A 22,243-nucleotide genomic window follows, 5' to 3' on the forward strand; every position below is an offset into this window, starting at 1 on the left:
GCAGAGAACAAATCCCTGTGAAACTTCATTAATTCCCTTGCAATGAAGATCTTTTTTTCCGTTTATCATCACTCTCTGATTTCTATTGCTAAGCCAATTTTCAATCCAGATAACTAATATTCCAGAAAATTAGGGCTACCATGTTGGGAATTACTGTGTGGGAATTGGATGTATACATGAAAAGTAACGATTTTCAGGGCTATGGGGAAAGAGCAGGGGAGTGGGACTAATTGGATAGTTCTTTCAAAGAGCTGGCACAGGCACATTGGGCCGAATGGCAAGATTCTAAGACTTACCCTATAGTACGCTACAGCTATTTTAGACAACAGTTCCACTTGAAAGAATGTGCAAATTTGTTGAAAACAGTTAAACTGCAACTGCAAATGCCTGAAATAACTGCAATCACACTGAAACGACCAAAGAAGACCAACAAGCTTGAAGCTGAGCCGAGTTTGCATGTGGGCATTTGACCTTTTGTTTTTTTTTTGGTCAGTTCAGAATTATTGTAAACCTCAGATATCAGCCACTTTACACAAATTTCCACCCTCCTCAATGTTTATATCACACCTCTCTCTTGAACCAGAGTATGGCATAATCTGATAGTGCTGAAATCTGTCCAATGCATACATTGGACTTTAACGAGGGGAAAGGCAATGAAGAAAGACTGGAATCAGATTATTGATACCAGACTGATTCAAATTAATTTGCTTTGGCAGTTACAGTAGGGCAATGTTAAATGCAATTGGCAGGAGTTTAAGAAAAAGTGGAATATAATCAGACCAACACTTACAAACACTTATTACTGTTAAGGAGTGACAACATGGAGAAAGCATTCATACAGAGAGATCCATTAGAATAACAAGTAAGTGACTATTGTAAACAATTTTACAACACCAAGTTATAGTCCAGCAATTTTATTTTAAATTCACAAGCTTTCGGAGACTTCCTCCTTCCTCAGGTAAATGTTTTACCTGAGGAAGGAGGAAGTCTCCGAAAGCTTGTGAATTTAAAATAAAATTGCTGGACTATAACTTGGTGTTGTAAAATTGTTTACAATTGTCAACCCCAGTCCATCACCGGCATCTCCACATCAAGTAAGTGACTGTCATTGTATTGTGCAAACAGTTTCTTGAGATGGGAGCCTTTACTCAGAACCAGGGCCCAAAATTAATGGCTTGATGTTTTACATGGCCGTTTTAATTCCAATCATGAATAACTTCCCAAGCCACAGAGATTTATAGCTATGGTGCAAAAAGGGCTTAAGCCAGGGTGATGAAAGTGCCTCAGCTTCCTGAACTTTCATCTTGCCACTTTTAAAGTGTACACAACATAAAAGTAGAGATTTCTGTAATCCCTGTTAAAACAGCGATTGTCAGGAAGAGAGGTTACGCTATGCCAAGAATTTCATAATCACCATGATTGGACAGTCTTAACACATCTGGAAACTGAAGCGTTGCAGCAGAATTAGATGTCTGGATCCTAGTACTCATGCCGCTGTTAAGACATTCTTTAGGTGACAGGTGTGTTTAACTTTTAGTCTTTGTTATGTGGCAACACGCTGAATCCAAGATCTTATTCTATTTGTTTATTTTAATAAAAACACATACTTGAACATAAGATAACTTCTCTAAATCCCAGGGACAGAAGCAGCCTGCACCATATGAACGTTTTTTCCCATGATTCAGACACTAATAGTTCCTTAGTGTTAGTTTTGATACATTTACTTCCGAACTCATAACAAACTGTGCTTTATGTTAACTCAGAATATATTCAGGTCACTGTTTAATATCAACATATTGATGTATCTGTATTCTTGATATTTTAGCTTCTGGTCAACTCTCTGGTATTTGGAGGTCTGCTTAAGCAATATTTTGGCACTGTCATGGTGCTATTACAGTCCAGTAATCATTTCGATACAGGTTTTTGCATAGTCTGGTGCTGATTGGAAGTGCTAAATGATACTGCTGCCTCTGAATCGCTGTCTGGTTAGGAAAAGTAGAGTTCCAGGCAAGGAAGATTAATGCCTTTGTTAAGTTAGCACAAAAAGAAATTTCATACAAACATGTCAATGTGTTTGTTACTAGTGCTGTATAACATCATTTCAAACCCCCTATCATGCGACAATAGAGCCTGGAAATTTTTCTCTTTTAAGGGACAGAAATCTGGCATTTTGGATGCAGGGGGCAGCAAATAGGGGCAGGACTCGTTTCTGTTAAGTGCCCGCCCTTCGTAGTTCTCACGAGAATTTCTTCTGCTTGTCCCTCCTCCATCCTGGGAATGTGTCTGACGGGATCCCATTCTCTCCAGAAATCTCTCCCGTTATACCTCCTATGCAGACAGCACTAAATATGCCTACAGGAAGCAGGAATGCTTGTACAGGGCTGTATGTGAGCTCCATAATACCATATTTAATTGTCAATTAATCCCAGAGAGATTGACTGATTGCCATTTGAATATGGGGCCTACCAGTGTGGGAGTGTTTGGAAGGAAGATGTTGGACCTGCAGATTTTTGGCCTGTTCTCCAGCCCCCCCATCCCAATGGAGCTGCTGGTACCACTCAGAAATCCTGCCCACTCTGTGGGGTGTAGTGCTGGTACTGGTGCAAACATCTATCCTAACATTTAAATGATCCCCATCTGCGTCACTTGGGGACAGGGTCATGGTGAAGGCAGATTGCTGGGCAGAAGAGTCACTAGGCATGTTTTTTTTTGCTTTTAAAATACATTTATATCCAATTTTTATATTTAATAAATTTATAAGTTTTAACATTTCCATGTGCGTTTCAAAATGTAAGCACATCTCAATTAAGATGCGTTAAGAAGCCAGCCTTTCCTGCCACAAGCGAGTATCAATTACAAACAGCATTTGGCAGATTTTTATTCCAACGGAGGATGTTATAACAAGCAGTGTGTAATTTTTATGAACTCATTCTAAGTGCAGAAGTGTCTCCACATATGGAGCACTTTAAAAAAGGCAATTTGCGGCTGACATAGTAGGGATAGAATTCTCATATCCCCATACAAATATATTTAACACACATATAATACAATCCATGTTTGAAGCCGCAATGAAGTCTCTTGAACATAATAAATGGCACACCCAACCTATGGTAATTTGTGAGTAAATAGCCTCTACACTGAAGTATAGGTAGTCAATTCATCAGAGTGTGCGGTGATTACCGAGTGCCTTAATTACCTTATTTTAGAGTAGAGTCTGCTAAACATGAAGGATTGGGCTGAATCAACTTTACGGTGTGTTCTGGGAAAACTCTTTGGCTCTACAGTTTCCTGTATCTCTTTTTGACGATGTATTTCTGTTGATCATTATGACACGGTGCTAATTAATCAACATTTGCAGCAATGCTTTACTGAGATTTGGTAGTTCAGTCTGTTCTATGACACTATTGACATGGAAGCTAGTCTAGTTTATTATCACATGAGAATCGCATGCATCCCATAAATAATTATATCCATGTCAGCCCACTGATGAGCTGGAGTAGACGTCCTCTATTACACAAAGAACAATGGGAACGAGTCATCTTACATGCCACATAGAATAACAGAACTCAGGACTGTAATGAATTGGAAGATTTTTGCATATGACAGTTCCAAATATCATAAAACCTCTCAGCGAAAGGAAATAGCTGGAATCTGAAAGCCCTACCAGGCACAGTAGGGTTCTTGGCAGCCTTTTTAAAAATTAAAATAGTCCAAGATTGAACTTTACAAGATTATTAAAGAGACTGACATACTTGGTCCGAGCAAATTGTTTACTATGGCAAAGAGCTCATATATCAGGGGAGACCAGTTACAAATTAGCAACAAGAAGATATGTCAGGGGAAACTTTTTTTTTTACACAGAGGATACTAGACTTAACAAGTCACCAGAGAAGGCTAATGAAATTAATAAATATTGTATTAATGAGTTGATGAGGCAACAAGATAATTTTCTGCAGAGAGAAAATATGGAGGGGGTAAATATGAATATATGAAAAAAACAGATAGAAAAAGACCAGAGTCTGTTCTATGCAACACCACCCCCAACGATCCCCACTCACAAGCAGCCATGTCATCTCCTGGGAAGGGCAAAAGACCAGATTTTTAAAAATCTAGGCCAATTCGGGGAAAAAAAGGAATTCCGGGAAATTCCTTTACAACGCCCGAAGTTGATCAAAAATGAGCGCCAGGAGTTAACAATGACTTTGGAGTACCTCATCCAACATCCCATCTTCCTTTTGTACACAACTATCTCAGCCTTCTTCAGAAACTCGTCCAACTCCCTTCTGAATGTTTGCAGCAAAACTGCACAAGCTTTTTTTTAATAAATAAATAAAAAGATATTTATTTTGCTGCTTATTGTTATCATTTAGGTTTATAAATTATTTTATGATTTTTTTTTTGGCTTTGTGCTCTCCACACTGACAGGAATAAAATGGCCCACCAGCGTCCGTGCGTCCCTCAGTCCAGCCAATATGGTGAGAAGGTGGGTAGGAAAAGTCGAGGTTAGTCAAAATGGGATGTTAAATTATGATTTTGTGTTACAGTAAATTCCATTTGCTCAAAATTTTGAGGCAAAGAATATAAATGGATATCTAAATTTTTCCTGTTGACTCTAATTAATTAGTTTCAGGTTCTGAATAAAGTTACTCATTTTTGAAGTCCAAATTGGTAAGATCTATAATTTCTAACTAAACTGGTCAGGAATAAACAGCTTAAGATGTCAATTCAAACTTGAAAAGAAATGCAGAGATTATGTATGAAACTAGGGGTGGCCTGACCTCTGGTGTGACTGCACAGCAAGGATGTCATATTGGAAAAGATCAGCAGCAAAATAACCTCATGCGTTCCCAAAAAACATAAACCATAACCTCGCTATAGTTTACAAAATGTCAGAATACCAGACTCTCCTGTGATCCCTGAATGTGCTAATAGTCAGATTGGCATTGAACACTTATGCAATGAGCAGCAGAAATACTGGATCATTAATCTGAAGAAAGTTCCAGCCTGGAAAGGGTTGTATTACCATATGAAGCGAACGATTGGCTTAATTAATTGAACCCATCACACAGTTACCAAGAGCAGGATTGTGACACATTTCCAAACATAATTACCATGTGCTCCCTAGTGTTGTGCTTCTGCTGTCAGCAGTGCCCATCTGCCCAGTGTTTCCTCACTCAACGCTCCCATAAATATTTACCGCTGCCATTGAAGGCTGCCTACTGGGGGTTTAATGCTATGCACCATCTGAACAGCAACACCTTCATTAATACGAAATCTGAAATCATTCCTACCTCTTGGCGGTGGGGAAATATCTGGAACACGAGAAGCCATCCCAAGCACAGTAGGGGTCCCTGGCAAGGCAGCACTCCGCACAGGCTTTGCCGTAAACATCGCAGCGGTGCAACGGGAGCTGCGACACGCCAATAGCAGAACCAATATACAGTTGTTGCTGTGAACAGGACAGGAAATATTTAAAGGAGATAATTGCAGTGGGATAGAGACAAATAATTAATCAGAGCTGAGCAGGAAATGCTGTGGTATATTATGAATTCTGCTCAATTTGTGCTTATTTTTGGATTAGTGTTAAGAGGACCAAAAGCAATGATGCTTCTGTCAGTTCATTATTACCATTTGAGTTGTGTGAATTTTCTGCAACATTTTTCCATGTTGCACCAATTTAAAGGAGTCAGTCTTACACTACTTATGAGTCTGAAGTTACAAAGAATCAGTTTCAAAACTTATTTTCAATTTCAACACTTTAGTTCCCTCCTTATTTGTTTACCTTTGTTATATCGTTCTTTAAACAGTCAGTGCGGAGAGCAAAATGAGTAACAACAGCTTGGAGGAGTTGGAGTAATATCAGAACATACAGCCAAGATCCATGGGGTTGCTCTACGGATCTTACCAGTTCAAGTGTACGTAATACATCAACTCCTTTCCACTGTCAGATTTCACTAATGATACCGCAGTATTCACCACTCAAACACATTTTAAAGAGAAAGAAACTGGAATAAAATGAAATAAATGTTAATTTTAAATATACTTTTTAGTAACCGGTTGACTAAAGGAAGTTCACACATATCTAGACTCCTTTTTTGACGCACAGAATCCCTTGGGATTCCCTGCAATTTTACATATTTTGAATCCCTTTTTGCAGCCGTGATCAGTTTCTTGGCATTCCTCAACACATTATATTTCTCCCTACCCTGTTCCTTTCCCAAACATTTCAAAATTTTATATACTTTCCCTTTCTCCCTAATGCCTTTCACAACTTTGTTAGTAAGCCAAATTGGTCTTCCTCTTTTATTCTGTCCCTGACCTATTACAGTGATAAATTCCTTTTGTTTCTTAAAAAAAACAATTCCTTTGAAACTGTTCAACTTTCCTTCCAGACCTTTTCCTTCCGGTATCTCTTCCCATTTTACCATTCCCATGCAATTTTGCATCCTCTTAAACTCAGCTTCTTTAAAATTATGCTTTTTAATTGACTTCTGTTTGTTTTCTACCTTTATGTCTACCCTGAATGTCAGAACATTATGGTCACCAGATCCCAAATGTTCCCTTACTTCTACTTTGCTAATTATTCCCTATTCATTCACAATTCATGATAACTAAATCCAATATTGTATTACCTCTTGTGAGTCCTTTAACGTGCTGCTTTAGAAACGAGTTCCTCAAAATTTCAATAAATGAGTGCTCACAGACTGTCCCTATGGTGCACTCCAATCAATCTAAGGAAGATTGAAATCCTCCAGGATTACTACTGAAGACTTGACACTCATCTGGCTTATTGGGGGTGATTTTAAAACCGAGCCGGAAAGGGGACGGGGGGTCAAATTAATGTCGGGAAACCCATTAGTAGGGGTTTCCCAGATGTCCTTACGATTTTGACTTAAGGATGTCTTTTTTTTTGTTGGTTTCCCATCCGACTGACTGTATGGTTGGCAGGCTGGTCTCAGTCAGATGGGAGACCAGCGAGAGAGAGGATATCTTCAGGTAAGTCTGCAGGTAAGTCTTTGTTTGTATGGATGGGGGGGGGGGGGCATGGGGGGGTATAGGTGGGCAAGGGGCATGGGTGAGCATAGGTGGGCATGTGAGTTGCGAGTCATGGGGGATGGGATCGGGGGTCATCGCAGGGTCCGCCATCGTTGAGGGGGAGGGTTAAGGGTCGGAGGATCGGAGTGGAGGGGGGAGGATCGGGGTCAGGGGTTGGGGGGGGTCGGGGGTCCCCGATCGGGGCGGAGTCCACGATCGTGGGGGGTCAGGGGTCCATGATCATTGAGGGGTCGGTCTTGTTGGGCCTGGGGGAAGCACTCCTGCTCCTCTGGGCCCACAAGCTGAGCCTTTCTAGGCACATACCTGTTAGTCTCGGGCCTTCTCGCCTCCTTTCACGAGGTGTAAAACAGAAGGCCCGGGAATCCCGGCCCCCTGTGGTTGAAATTGGGGATTAGTGAGAAATGGAGGCCGAAGCCCCCTTGAAAGGTTTTAAGGGCCGACCCGCCTCCTGGGAGTGGATTGGTCGCCCGCCCCTCGTCCCGCCCCGGTGAAAGCTGGAAATGGGCAGGTTGGAGGTGGGTCTGAAATGGTGGCAATTTTCAATGCCCCCACCCCCCAACCCACCTGTTTTTTTAAATTTGAAAATTGAGCCCTTGTCTCCCACAAAACTGCATCAGCCTCCCTTTGATTATTTGGTGGCCTGTAACATATTCCTATTACTAACTTTTTCCCTTTACTGTCTTTTAATTCTGTCCAAAGAGACTCAGTACCACTTCCAGCATCCAACTCCTTTGTAACTAATCTCCATAAAAGATATTTTAAAGACAAATGCCATGATAAAATCAGGTTATCAATAAATACTTCCACTTATTTCTATCCTGCGGACCACAAACCAAATCCTGAATCCCTCTGATTGCTCAGCCTTAGTACAGCCAGTGGGCAGGTAGTTTATCTGAATGTTTGTTTGAACTACAAAAATAAAAGTAATGAGAAATCCAGTTGGATTTAGACAACAAACGCTGTTTATTTAGAATAAAAGATGAAAATTATGCACAAAATTAGCAAAAGTATTAATGCATTTCAGCAAATTCTATTATTATTGAGGACTGACACTAAAGCTAGGACAAGCGGATTTGGAATTCCAACCCTCTTTAACAAACCGTGTATTATAGGTGACATGGCTCTGGAGAATGGTTTTGCTGGCTACAAACAGGGCAGCTGTCCACTTTAAGTATCCGCTGGCCTCTTTCTTCCATACTTACAGATGAAGTGTTGTATGCATATTCTTCACAGGCAAAACCAACTACAAGTAGATGTTTTCAGATATCCCACAACAGACTGGCTAAGGTCAGGAACTCATTCTTGGGAATCATGGCTATTTTCAACTAACTAAATCTTACCTGTTTGGTAGAAATTTTCAGTGTTGTGATAGGTGTTGACTCCTGCAAGATAAAAGTGAAAATGTCATCTGTCAGTACTTCCATCTTATTTAGCCAAGTTTTAAATATAATGTTCAGAGTTCGGTCATCTGAATATCTATGGTCCACATACAATCAATCTAACCGTACATGAACAGCATAGGAACAAAACAAAACTTTCTTTCGTTAAATGTTTTCTCAATCACTATGGTAACATATTTGCTGATATTTAGAATTATAATGTAGATGAGGTGCCATAGAAAATTCAATGCTCAGTCATTTAAGGATTCCTAGTTATTTATATTTTAATAGTCTAATATTCATTGTTCACTTTAGCAACAAAAAAGTTTCCTCTTGCTTTATTCTAATTTATAGTAGCTTATTGATACAGTTACCGATGGAACATATGGACCCCAATATTTATGGTGAGGCGGGAAGGGAACGGTGGGAGGGCGGAGGTCATAGCGGCCAGGAAACCAGGAAATGCGGGTAACCCGGAGGTCCAGCCAAACTTAACGGCAGGACCTCCTTTAAATTTTTTGCCTACATTTCTCGGCCGGTCGCCAGCCAGATTGAGAGGCTGGCTGATAGCTGTGCAGGAAGGTCTGCGGTACCAGGCCGCGGCCAGGGAGCAGGGAGGAGGGAGGGAGAGATCAGAATGGCCGGGGCGGTGGGGGGGGGGGGAGTTGGGGGGTTTGGAGTTCAGGGAAATGTAGGGTTTATACAGGTACATGTCTCTCAAGTTCAGTTTTGCCTCTGAATGGTCGAAAGCCAAATTCTGATCTGAACATAAGGCTTTCATCCAATTAATTCAGCTCGCAGAAGCCGACGTTTGTGTCAGTGCAAGAATCTGGTCATCTGTATTAAAGCCAAATTTCTGACAAAGCACAAACTCTCATCTCAACTATATGTAGCGGCCAGGAATGTACTGTAGCTTCCTATTGTTCTTCAGTAACTGCAGTTTAATTATACAAGAATTTTTCCATGTTCTGTATTTTTAAATATAGTCCTTTTGAGTCTCAACGTATTGCCTTATTTTTCTAGTTACTTTGTTTAAAAAAGCAATCCGTAAATGATCAAGTTATCCAAAATTATGTTGCCTTTTCTGGTGGAATCTTTTAACATTGTAGTGAATTTGCTCATGAATATCAGGTTCTGTGAATGCTTTCAGCCTCTGGGATAAGTGCAGTTTTTATTAGGATGTTCACACTTTTGATGACGTCAGTAGGAAGTTCACAGTGGCTTCGATAGGACTTGTTAGATCTTAAGCATCCATTAAATCATCAGAAATCTTCCACAGATCAGATAAGGCAAGTTGTGAGTGAAAATCAGAGATTACCAGATGCTGTGTTTATAAAAAATGCCAATCATTCTGCCACGGTTAGTGTGACCTCTTTGAGGAGCACACTGAAGGACAGAGATGTGATGACAGATGGATTGCTAGTGCCTTTTGCAAGAGAAAGCTTTAGGTTAATGAAAGCATGAGAACTCTCACCTTCAACACTGCCATTTCCTCCAGTAAGACCTCCTCAAGGTCATGCCAAGTCTCCCGAGGAATAGACACCACCTTCAGAACAGTCCCCACATCTTAAAGGAATGAAGATAAATTGCAGGTTAATTTATTACTCTGTTTGCCAATTAAATTAAATGTTATTTTAAAGGTCTGAGTCTAATAGAGATTTATGAAGAACATCCATTACAATAGGCCAGCTACTTTTATTGGAACAATAGGATTTAAGATACAGGGCAATTTTCTTCAAACGTATACTTCATAATTTCTTTTCCAAAAAACACTCAGCTCACCACTGCTCTACTGACACTAAGGAAAACTGCCTAGTCCACATTTTTTTTGATTTGAATACAAAAATTGTGCAGTGAGGCAACATAATTATGGATCTTCATTCCCTATGTAGTAGGGTAAATTCACCGATCCTGTGCTTCCAGCAAGGAACTGCACTCAAAGAGAGTGCAAGCTGTAGAATGGGTTACAACACTGTAGCACTGATTCTCCAATGCACCCTCCATTTGGCTATGGAATCGATGAATTTATCCTAATAAGTTCTGGATCTCAAGTTGGGTGAGATCAGCTAACTCATCACAGATAGAGAATCAAACCTGGGATCCTGCTGGTTTGTATAACTCCACATTGGGCAGCACTTATCCAATGGAGCCATTGGGGAGTTGAAAACATATCTCCCTGAAAGGCTTGTGAAACAGCTGAAGTGTGGCTTCATTCTAACCTGACAGGGGCCTAAAACCTATCAGTGTGCTCCTTCGTTAATAGTCATTTAATAAAATTGCCAAACTAGAATACTGTCCAGAGGAAACAGGATTGCGATTTGCAATTATTGAACTAAAACTATAAAACAAAATTGCCCGAGGCACAAATGAATCTTTAAAATATCATTGAGGTGGTTGTTAACCCATATGTTTCGTTCTCTCTGTGAGAGTATTCCAGACCATCAGGTGCTGAAAGATGTGAAAGTGACTTTCCAGATTAATCCCTTCTGACAGCATTAAATTTTAGTTTTTTTTTACCAAACTCTCAGATTAGAATCAGTGAGAAGTCAGCAAAGAACTATTTTACCTCTTATGAGAACATTTTCTTTTATAGACAGAGGCTCACACCAGAAATATGAAACTTGTCTTGATTTAAGAAACATCTGGACAGTATCACTTCAAAAGTGATATTAAGAAACACTTTGTTATCAATATATGACTTGGTTTTAATCTCCTGAAATGGTTGTATAATTAGACTTGTAAATAGGATTTTTCGATGCTGTGCAATCAAGGAAACAGTGTGGGAGCCTAGAGTCAAAGTTCAGTAGAACTAATCAGACTTCTGGCACTGAGCCATCGCCTGATACCAAAGCTGAATGAGTTTAAAGATTTTACATTAAGGTGTTCTGTTTAGCATTGCACACAATTCTTAACACAATGCCTAAGGTCACATTTTTCATTGATCTCGGCTCTAGGCTTGCTGTAAGATTGCATTACTCCATCTGATTTTTTTAAAGCACAGGTACTTCACCTTCAACACTGAGCTCCCTGGATTGTCCCAGTTCATTTTGTAAAGTTGCACAGTTGGCTTTGACACAATTAACTTTTCAATGGCTTTCAATGTAGAAATTTATTGAATTTTATTGCATCTCTGCTAGAATATTATAAAAAGAATAATCGAGTGATTATAAGCAAATATTCTAACCGAGGAAATTCAGATGCCTCATAAGCTGTGAGAATGAAGTTTGAGCAGTTTATAACTGCCATCTGAACTGCACTATTAGTTTAGAGTATTCAAGTTAACCCTGGGTATGTTATTATATTATAATACATCTCCCGTGACCTCTGGTAGTTTTATTCATTTTTGAGTGCTGTGTAGGATCTGCTGACCAGTGAGCTCCGTATAATTGACATGTGATGACATTTCATGCTAGAGTCTTGCAGCAGTGGCAATACCACCATGGTTAGGGTCCTCCAGCTGCTACCTGAGACCCGCTTGCTGTGGAAGCCCTGGAAATCCCAGGACAACGTGTCTGGTGTCATAGATTTCTGTCCGTAGTTTGCACCCAAGGAATAAGTGCTCCCCAGGCAATAATCACAGGAGAATCGACCGAATAATAATGATTTATGATTGAAACAAAACTGATCTCAGTTCTCTCGCAAATTGCAACGGTGTTGATAAGGATAAACAAGATTAGTGATGGGTGCTGATAAACACTTCAAGTTATTATGCCTAGCAGAAAAAGTTGACAAACTGTTGAGAACTTCCTTTGTTTAACCTAACTTATGATGTGGAGATGCCGGTGATGGACTGGGGTTGACAATTGTAAACAATTTTACAAGACCAAGTTATAGTCCAACAAATTTATTTTAAATTTCACAAGCTTTCGGAAGCTTCCTCCTTCCTCAGGTGAATGTTGTGGCTTGGTTATCCTTTCCACTGTGAGCCGGCAGTTTGTGGTGTCGATGGTAGCAATGATGTGGAGATGCCGGTGATGGACTGGGGTTGACAATTGTAAACAATTTTACAACACCAAGTTATAGTCCAACAAATTTATTTTAAATTTCACAAGCTTTCGGAAGCTTCCTCCTTCCTCAGGTGAATGTTGTGGCTTGGTTATCCTTTCCACTGTGAGCCGGCAGTTTGTGGTGTCGATGGTAGCAATGATGTGGAGATGCCGGTGATGGACTGGGGTTGACAATTGTAAACAATTTTACAACACCAAGTTATAGTCCAACAAATTTATTTTAAATTTCACAAGCTTTCGGAGGCTTCCTCCTTCCTCAGGTGAATGTTGTGAACAAAAATTTGTTGGACTATAACTTGGTGTTGTAAAATTGTTTACAATAACCTAACTTAATCACAGCTTCATGCTTATTGCAATATATAAGCATGTGAAAACTGAACCATGGAATGTAAATGCAACTTTCCGAATTGCTGTGAGAATTATTTTAAATGGTGTTACCTGTTCCAATGAACATGACATCATATTGTCCGTCTTCAGCCTCCACTCGATCGATGACTATCTGTGTGAACTGGTAGTCTACATCTGTCTTTATGACGATTGGTCGATTGTTGATGGGCAACACCGGATTATACATGGCTGGGTGACTTCTGGCAAATGTTATTACATCATCAGGAAAGTCTTTTGTCGATTCAAATCCTCCAAAGGTTTTGCTAGGACACTTTAAAAGAACACATCAGTTGGGGAAAAATAATGTAAAGCTAAAACTGATGTCATAAGAAATATTAAACACAATGGTCAGAGAAACAATCCTAGTTTAAAAATTATCACGACCAACAAAAAGAGCAAAAGCTTTGTTAAAAGGGATTTTTTTCCTTCTTTAGATGAATAATTTTAAGTCCCTCTGCCCAGCAGAAACCGAGTGGAATGGGAGTTAAAATCCAAGTGGTACACTTACCGTTCCTTCCCTGCCCTGTAGTTATTTTAGCACACTGTTTCCTGTCTGAGTTCATAAGTATATGAACTTAGGACCCCGATACAATTTTAACTGCCTACTAAGTGAGGAATCTGCAGCGGATCCTCCGTTCAGTAAAACCTGAAGGACGCTCAGCTGAAGCCCGGTAAGGTAAGTGTAAAATTTATTTTTGTGGAGTCCGAAGGAGCACTCCTGCTCCTCCGAGCCCCCCCTCCCACCATGAAGAAAGCTTGGGCTGCTGCTGTTATGGGTAGACCCCCTTTCCCACCCGCAAGACCCTTTCGAATAGCTGCCAACCTCTGGGCCACCCAATCCTGGTAGGCCCAAAACCAGTGAGCTGCCTCTGGATGCCCATTTCGGGTGGTGACTGGCCGGCGGGTTGTTAATAAGGCCTGGCCGTTAAAATTAACCCGGCCTCTCACTGAAGCTCCCAGGAGAGTCCATGCATCCCGCCGGCTTCCCGGCCCTGTGTTAAAATTCCTCCTTTTTGTGTTTGTTACAGTGGAGGGTCAGTGCAAGGAAATGAAGTCTTTTCCCAAATTTTGCATCCCGTGTCAGCTCTGCGCACTTCAAGCTCAGGTGCATGGGTTAGATGCAAATTAATTAATGAGGCAAAAATGACTGAAAGTAATGTACTGTGTTCATAGTGTGTGAACTCCAGTGAATTTGTGTCCTCATGGAAATGAGTTCTTCCTTATGCATGACTATGTTGATTATATTTTCTAAAATTATATTTTGTAAAACATGCACCAAAAGGGCAGGGTGTAGAGGTCACATTTAAAGTGAATGCTCACGGACTGAATCTAAGCCTGGCAGTGATGATGTCACCAACCTGTTGTTATCAATGTCTTTAATGTGCTCTCGGTGGAATAATTCACACTGGGATCTGTCTGAAGGTGATTATGTTTTGACTGCAGTCACCTGACTGTGCCAGGATATTTGACTTTTTGTTTCAAACTTACTGGATTTTAAAAAAATTGACAAGAGCAAAACATATGGAGTACTACTTGACTAATTGCATGTAGGAACTGTCCATTGCATGCACTGGCAAGGATTGCATTGCCAATTGAAAATGAAGTGTTAGCTTCTAATGTTATCTTAGAGTGGCTGAAAACATTAAATAGCCATGGCAATATTCCCCAAAGTCACAGATAGTTTCCAGCTGCTACAGATTTAATCTTTTTATGTTTGTACTCAATCGCCTAACATTTTTAATTTCACATGATTGAAAAATAAACCTGTCTTACAGGTTATTAACCTTTCTGGAATGGCTGGCAAGATAATTCATTTTGTTAACACTTATGGGATGAAATCACGCTGTGGAAAATTAGTCATGAGGATGTTAACATGTTTGTCTGAAATTCCTTTGTCACTATTTTAATAAACCATTTATTTTAAATACGTTCATCAAAATAACAGGTAAAGGAACGTCACATGAATGCATTAACTTCTTGGGGGCAATATTAATCTAATCCGCCCGTCGGGAAACTGATGAGATCAGGTGTAACGCTGGTTTTGCACTCCGCCCGATTTTATTCTCCATTGAAGTCAGTTTTATTTATTTCTGACGTTTGCCTCTCCCAGGAGATTGTGTGACCAGGTGGGGAGGGTTGATGGTAAGCTTGTATGGATGGGGCAGGTTTGATGGACCCGAAATTTAGGAATATTTTTAAAAATGTACATTTTAGTCATGTAAGATTAACATTACAATAATAAAGCCAGTTCTTGGTAGCGTTACTTATTTTTAATTAGCGTTACATATTTTTAATTAGCATTGCTTATTTTTAAGCATCACATTATGTGCACTGACATGTTAAATGAAAATAGCTAACAAAAGAAGCACTGGATTCTCTAGAGCTGCCAGCAGTCTAAGAGCTACATTCAAGTATTTTGGAAACATTTTTAAAGTGTTTTAATGCTGGTATAACAAGTGGTGATAAGTATGATTTATGATATGTTATGGCATGCATTCAATTTAATGAGATATGTAGTCTAACAAAGTCCTTTTTAACAAAATAAGTCTCTAAAATGTTCATCCATAGAATTTTAAATTTTAGAAACTGATTTATTTTGTTTAAAAAGAAGAAAATACAGGTTTCTGAAGCTATATTCCAACGGCATGGCTGTTTGGAACTCAGATTCCAAAATAGCATTGCTGATTATCTGGGGAGAGATCGTCTCAATAAAATTGATTTAAAAACTATTGAAAGGGTGGCGAGGGCAGATTCAATCGTGGCTTTCAAAAAGGAACTGAATGAATACTTGAAGGGAAAAAATTTGCAGGCTACAGGGAAAGAGTGGGGGAATGAGACTAACTGGATTGCTCTTACAAAGAGCTGGCTGGGGCTCGATGGGCCGAACAGCCTCCTTCTGTGCTATAACCATCCTATGATTCTAAGTAAAAAGAACAACAGATTATTCAGGAAACGTCTGGGGATCAAATCATTAAAGTTTTAGCTTCTAGCTTACTTAACCTATATTGTAATATCACAATTGAACTAAGTGCTGGGACCCTCAATTTGATTTTTGTGGTTAACAAACTTGAAGTCATAATCTAAGCTGACATGTGTGCTGCAGATGTAATCATTCAGAGGACATATTAAACCAAGGTACTGTCTACCAGTTCAGGTAGATATAAAAGATTCCATGACACTATTTGAAGAAAAGGGAGTTCTCTCAGTGTTCTGACCAACATTCCCCCTCAATCAACGCCAGCAAAAACAGATGAACTAATCATTCATCTCATTTGCCGTTTGTCGGACTTTACTGTGTGCAAATTGGCTGCAGTATGGGCCTACATAACAGGTGACTACACTTCAAAGGTATGTCATTGGTTGTGAAGTGCTTTGAGATATACTGAGGGCACCATAAGATGATATATAAATACAAGCTATTTCTTTCTTGTAGTTTGTCGCTGGGCTCCAATCTCACATTTTACTACACAATGACACCACAAAGAGTTCATATATGGAAACCATTCACGTTTCACACTCTCAGACAAGAATTTTGCATCATCTACCCATGTGTTCCAAAATAAAACTTCACACCTGTCAACAATTTGTAGTTTGATTGATACTTTCCATTGCCAATCAGGGCTTGGGGAGAGGATTTGGAAGCAATGGACATTTTTGAAGCAATGAACATGCAATAAGTGGGAAAGACAGAAGGATTTAGTAAAAAATAGTACTGGTACGGTGAGAGTTTTCTTTTAGTGCTCGTAATAATACAGACACAAGAGAGAAGAAATAGAGTAAAATTACTTCTTAATTAGAAGCGGGCCCTATCTGGCTCTTTTTATAATGGATGAATGCAGGCTGCAATAATGGTTGACCATGTTGAAATCTCTGTTATCACGTGATACTGTAAATAGGTCCAGTTTGAAATCAGTTTTCTTGCAGATTTGAACATTTTCACTTGATTTAATAGTCACAAATTAAAACTGAGGTACATACACGGGCCAGTTTATCAACTTTAAAGTGTAGTGGTAGACTATTGGCAAAAACAGCATGTCGGTTTAAAAGAAAGAGAAACAGAATACAGGACATGCAGTTAAAATATAAAACAAAATGCAGATTAAAGTTTTTGGAAGATAACCTGTATTGGATGCTGTAAATTAATTTTCCCTTTACGTCAGTAAATTAATACATTATTAAATCTGTTCAAAATTTTACTTCTTTGATGTAGCATTTAAAGTGTTCGAGTCCCAGGATTGAAGAGTTAAGAGTTCTGAAGAGATTGGTTTCACAGAAGGAATATTAGCCAAAAATCACCCCATTCACTTGCAAAAAACATAACCAAATGTGCATCAAGAAATACTTTCAATTAAATGCAATGTCAACATAACAAATTTGAAACTATGAGTATCTGCTAATGAAGTGTATACATAAATTATGAATCATAGATTGTAGTAAAAATTGGACAACTGATGTTTTTTGAAGTGTAATATTTATCTTGTTTTATCTGATAAGATCTGAACTAATAATCATATTTTTTTTGGAAATGAATAGGGGTGTGTGCTCCAGAGCTGAAGGTAAACATGGGAGGGTAAAGTTTCTGAGTCAGCATATCTGACATGAAGCCTCATTCGATAAGAAGGAGTATCAGACAATCAGGAGCAAAGCTCAGGTGCCTGATTCACAACAATCCCAATTTTCCAGTTATTAATTTTACTGACTGCAAAATTGGGAAGGACGCAAATCAAGTGCACTGATCTCCATGCCTGATTGTCCATTGTGTCCTACTTTTGAGTGAGTTTCTGCACCAAAAGTGGTAACTCATAAAATGTACCCTGGGAAAGAATAACCTCGGCTAGCAACAGAGGAAGGGATCCAGGGCAGGACAGGACAGATCTAAATGTAGCCTACTGCTTTATTTTATTATGTATTACCTTCTAATTCCAAAGGGAGATCTAGACAATAAGACAAGTAAAGGTAAAGGTACAGACAAGAAAAACAATATAAAAAAGAAAATAATAAGGAAAGAGAAATAAAAGAAACAGGGAATAGAAGTGAAGAGGAATAAAAAGAAAAATATTAACAGAAAAGCACAGGATGGAAATTAAAACAAAATGTAAAATAAATAGAAAGTAAACTCAAAAATAAGTTTTTTTGAAATATAATTTATGTTTGGAAAAGGCGGGTTAATTTTTAAATTCTCTTCAATCCTGGGACTCGAACATCCTCACAAGATTGGATTCATCCCACATTATATGATGGTTTTGTTTGATTCAGGTGAAGCTTAGTTTATGTTACACCATTGTTAATAGGTCTATTCATATATAGATTTTTTTGCACCAATGTTATAAACACTTACTGTTCCTGGGCGAGGGTATGGAACCCTTCCTTGGAATGGCACCCATTGGTAGCTAGGACCTTCTCTGTGAGCATATGGGCCCAAGAACACTCTCCTTATATCAGACATACTGTACATACACACAGCTGACCCCTTAAAGATGTTGCTATATGGAGATTAAAACATTCATAAGAATAATTAGTCAATATACCCAATTATAATATAGGATAATATAAGACTATTCATGTTGATAAGGAATGCACAGTACATTTCCAAACAGGGGATGCAACATTTCCCTCCAGAATACCTTACCTGTGGTCTCAGGAGGGGAAAACATTCATGTCAAAGGTTAAAGAGAGGGGCAGAGTGGACTCAGGAGATAATACAAGAAAACTTATTCTTAAACTGCATGGGTTGTGAAAGTCATGACTCGAAGGCCTGCTATCTCTTTTCTTACTGAACAAGAGAGGTACTTGTGTCTTCTGTGGAACCCTTGGTTACAGCTCTAATCATGAGGTCCGCCAACTGTCTTAAGAAATGCTGATTGGTTGAGGCAACTGACACTGAACCTGGCTTGGGACTTGACAATGGCAGAACTGGTCAGCAATGGACATCTTGGCATGAGGGTAGTGAGATTTAAAGAACCACACTCCACTCCTGCAGTCACTTTCCTCAAGATGTTTCATTAAATTCAACAACCCTATCTGTCTGGCATGAGTAATGAGGCACTAAATGGCACACTGTCCAAGTTCATCCTCCCACCTACTTTAACATGGGATCGTCTCCCCAAATTTGTTATGAGTTCATCACCACCCTCAAAAAGGGAACAACGATATCATACTATCACACTACTTTTAAATCTGTGCCTCACATTGGTAGCGATTTTAAACACCCCGGAGACATTAAGGTAAGAAATGGAAAGATGGAAGTCTTGATCCACCAGATCCTAAATATGCTGCAGCATCAGAACTGTTCACACATCCCATGGTGACCTCACTAAAGATTGTTGCTCCATTAGAATCATTAACACAAATAAATATGAAGTTGAGAAATTATGGTAGAAAAGGGATAATTCGTAACACAACCCACCCAACTTTGAGTTCAAGTGTATACGTTATCTGAAGGAGTCAGGTAAATGCCTGTCAGAATAGAGCAGGATATATTCAACAATGCATTAATGGAGTTGTGTACTGTATAAGTATTGATCTCTTCAAATAATTATCGAAAAGCATCTTTTACACTGTTGGACGTTTGTCTCCACTGTTCGGTATAAATGATAATGCAAAAAAAAATGAAGGGCACTTGCAGCACTCCTTGATTATTTTGAGAATATAGCGGTCCATCCCTGGAGTGCTGTCACTCACCAAGTATTGGAAGGATGCAGGAATAGACAGCAAGTACCATCATACACCTACAGGGTCACAGAATGCCTGCAGATTCATATGGCAATGCTGTAGTTTCATTGACCCGATGGAAAAAAACAGAGGACAATAGACTGACTGGTTATTATGCACCAATGCAGATAGTTGCTTCGCCATTTTGGTGAAGAATAATGTTTTTCCACTGTGAATGAATTTGAGATTCTATAGCCCTGAATTTCTTCGGACTTTCTGCCGCTGCACCGTCAGAACTTCTGTGGAAAGTGCAACAGAAACCCAGTTTACACGCGCAATCGGGGTTTCCGTAACACTTACGACAAATTTACGGCAGCACAGTGGTAATAAAAATGGCCCTTCGCCACCCAAGAACAATCAAGGCAAATATAAATAGAGACCTGCCCAATTTACTTTGCTCACATTCAAAGCACTGTTTTCTTTACCTGGAAGTAGTAAAGATGCCATAGATGAAAGGATTCCTGGGATCTTTAGAATTCATTATGTAAATATCCTCTGAAAAACAGTAACTTTTGTTTTAGTGACCAGTAAAATAAAATATGGAAAATTTGTTGAAGGTAAATAATTGTGTGCAATGGCATATAATCTCCTACTTACGTAATTCATCAAAATGAGTGTCAATGCCATTTGGACCTGGTACTGCACAGACTAAACGAGCTTTGAGATAAGTCACCCATTTATTAACAAGGCTTCTATGGCCGCCAAAGTCATTCTGATGATAGAAAGAAGACAAGTTAATTGGAAAGATCAAAGCAAAATATATATCAGAGCATTTTGTTAATAGAGGAAGGAAGTTCAAAGGAAATACTTTCAGTGCAAAGTACTCCCCGTTTATCTGTAGACCTAGCAATTCCTGGGCCCCCGCTCTGCTGATGAGCAGTACTTATGCCCGCTGATGTGATGTTATCTTATCCTAACTCCATCTGCATGTGGCAGTCACTGGGAGGGTGGGAGCTTCTTCAGCCCACCCTGCAACTGAATGTAATTTCTATTGTTGTGCTTCTCCAGCAGAACCCCGGCGTAAATCAGCCCTGTCAGAAATTCCTGGCACAAATTCCAATTTACGCCTAGTCCCAATTTAGGAATTTTGGGGCCTATATTTTTGAATGATGGAATTATTTGACACTTTCTGGGATATAACTTCAACTTATTGTTGGTTTCATTTCTGGCTAAGGCAAGAGAGCTGGATTGGGATATACCCTTAGTTTACATAATTGAAGTGGCTCCAGATATGAGTGGAACTCGCATTTTGCTATTTTGGAGTTCCACTTAGATCTGGAGCCACTTCAATGATAGAAACTAGGGGTATATTCCAATACAGCTCTATTGCCCTAGCCAAAAAATGAGTGCTTTGGACGGGCTGGGGTATTGCTGTATAGTTAGCAAGTACTTGCTTAGGATAATTTATACTAGTGCTGTGAATCGACCTCGCAATGTAAGCAGGGTTAACTCAAAATACTAGTAACCCTTTCATATCATGGACTAGAGTTACAGCTTCCATATAAATCAGTGCACATTGTCACTGTGAGGTACACTTGTACTGCACCCATATCTTAATTCATTGTAATAACTTTGGGGATGAGACCCATGAAAGGGGAAAATGATTTGTTAAACTGAAGTTACCTCTGACAAGTTACACCAATGTTTCTTGCTTTTATAATTAGACAGATATTAAAGTGCTCCTCCTATTGCTCCTCCATCTTTAAAAGATGATATGTGTGAAATATCATTTGAAAACAGTCAAATGGATTCTCAAATGCTATTAATTCGACTCATTCCCTCCAAGTCAGAAGCAGGAACAGATTAGATTGTGGCCCTGTTGTGTCTATCAGTGTACCACTCTAGGTGGATAGGAACATGCTCCATTGAGAAACTTAACTGGACCAGCCATATAAATACCGTGGCTACGAGAGCAGGTCAGAGGCTGGGTATTCTGCGGCGAGTGACTCACCTCCTGACTCCCCAAAGCCTTTCCACCATCTACAAGGCACAAGTCAGGAGTGTGATGGAATACTCTCCACTTGCCTGGATGAGTGCAGCTCCAACAACACTCAAGAAGCTCGACACCATCCAAGATAAAGCAGCCCACTTGATTGGCACCCCATCCACCACCCTAAACATTCACTCCCTTCACCACCGGCGCACTGTGGCTGCAGTGTGCACCATCCACAGGATGCACTGCAGCAACTCGCCAAGGCTTCTTCGACAGCACCTCCCAAACCCGCGACCTCTACCACCTAGAAGGACAAGAGCAGCAGGCGCATGGGAACAACACCACCTGCACGTTCCCCTCCAAGTCACACACCATCCCGACTTGGAAATATATCGCCGTTCCTTCATTGTCACTGGGTCAAAATCCTGGAACTCCCTTCCTAACAGCACTGTGGGAGAACCGTCACCACACGGACTGCAGCGGTTCAAGAAGGCGGCTCACCACCACCTTCTCGAGGACAATTAGGGATGGGCAATAAATGCTGGCCTCGTCAGCGACGCCCACATCCCGTGAACGAATAAAAAAAAACATCACCAGTGGCAAATGTAAGTGGCTGCTGCACTGGGACTGAATGCCAGAGGCATCATATTATTTATTCATTATATCAGGTAAGGTGCACAGCCAGAATAGTAAAATCTTGAATGCACAGATCTTGTGCATGTACATTTGTTCCAATGCTGCCACTACTACTGTGAATCAACTTCGCAATG

General features: G+C 39.8%; 1 protein-coding gene across 2 annotated transcripts in view; it reads right to left on the minus strand.

Annotated features, from left to right (window-relative positions):
- Positions 1 to 22,243, minus strand: part of sema3ab (sema domain, immunoglobulin domain (Ig), short basic domain, secreted, (semaphorin) 3Ab) — a 310,018-nt gene that overhangs the window by 23,937 nt on the left and 263,838 nt on the right. For both annotated transcript variants that reach the window (XM_068005023.1, XM_068005024.1), the window contains exons 9-15: positions 20,138 to 20,252; positions 19,966 to 20,035; positions 18,168 to 18,312; positions 12,881 to 13,100; positions 9,910 to 10,001; positions 8,397 to 8,438; positions 5,292 to 5,449 (exon numbers count right to left, since the gene is read on the minus strand). In XM_068005023.1, coding sequence (XP_067861124.1) covers positions 5,292 to 5,449; positions 8,397 to 8,438; positions 9,910 to 10,001; positions 12,881 to 13,100; positions 18,168 to 18,312; positions 19,966 to 20,035; positions 20,138 to 20,252 — 842 coding nt within the window. The remainder of the gene's footprint in view (positions 1 to 5,291; positions 5,450 to 8,396; positions 8,439 to 9,909; positions 10,002 to 12,880; positions 13,101 to 18,167; positions 18,313 to 19,965; positions 20,036 to 20,137; positions 20,253 to 22,243) is intronic.

Source organism: Heptranchias perlo, chromosome 24 (assembly GCF_035084215.1).
Source record: "Heptranchias perlo isolate sHepPer1 chromosome 24, sHepPer1.hap1, whole genome shotgun sequence".
Classification (NCBI taxonomy): domain Eukaryota; kingdom Metazoa; phylum Chordata; class Chondrichthyes; order Hexanchiformes; family Hexanchidae; genus Heptranchias; species Heptranchias perlo.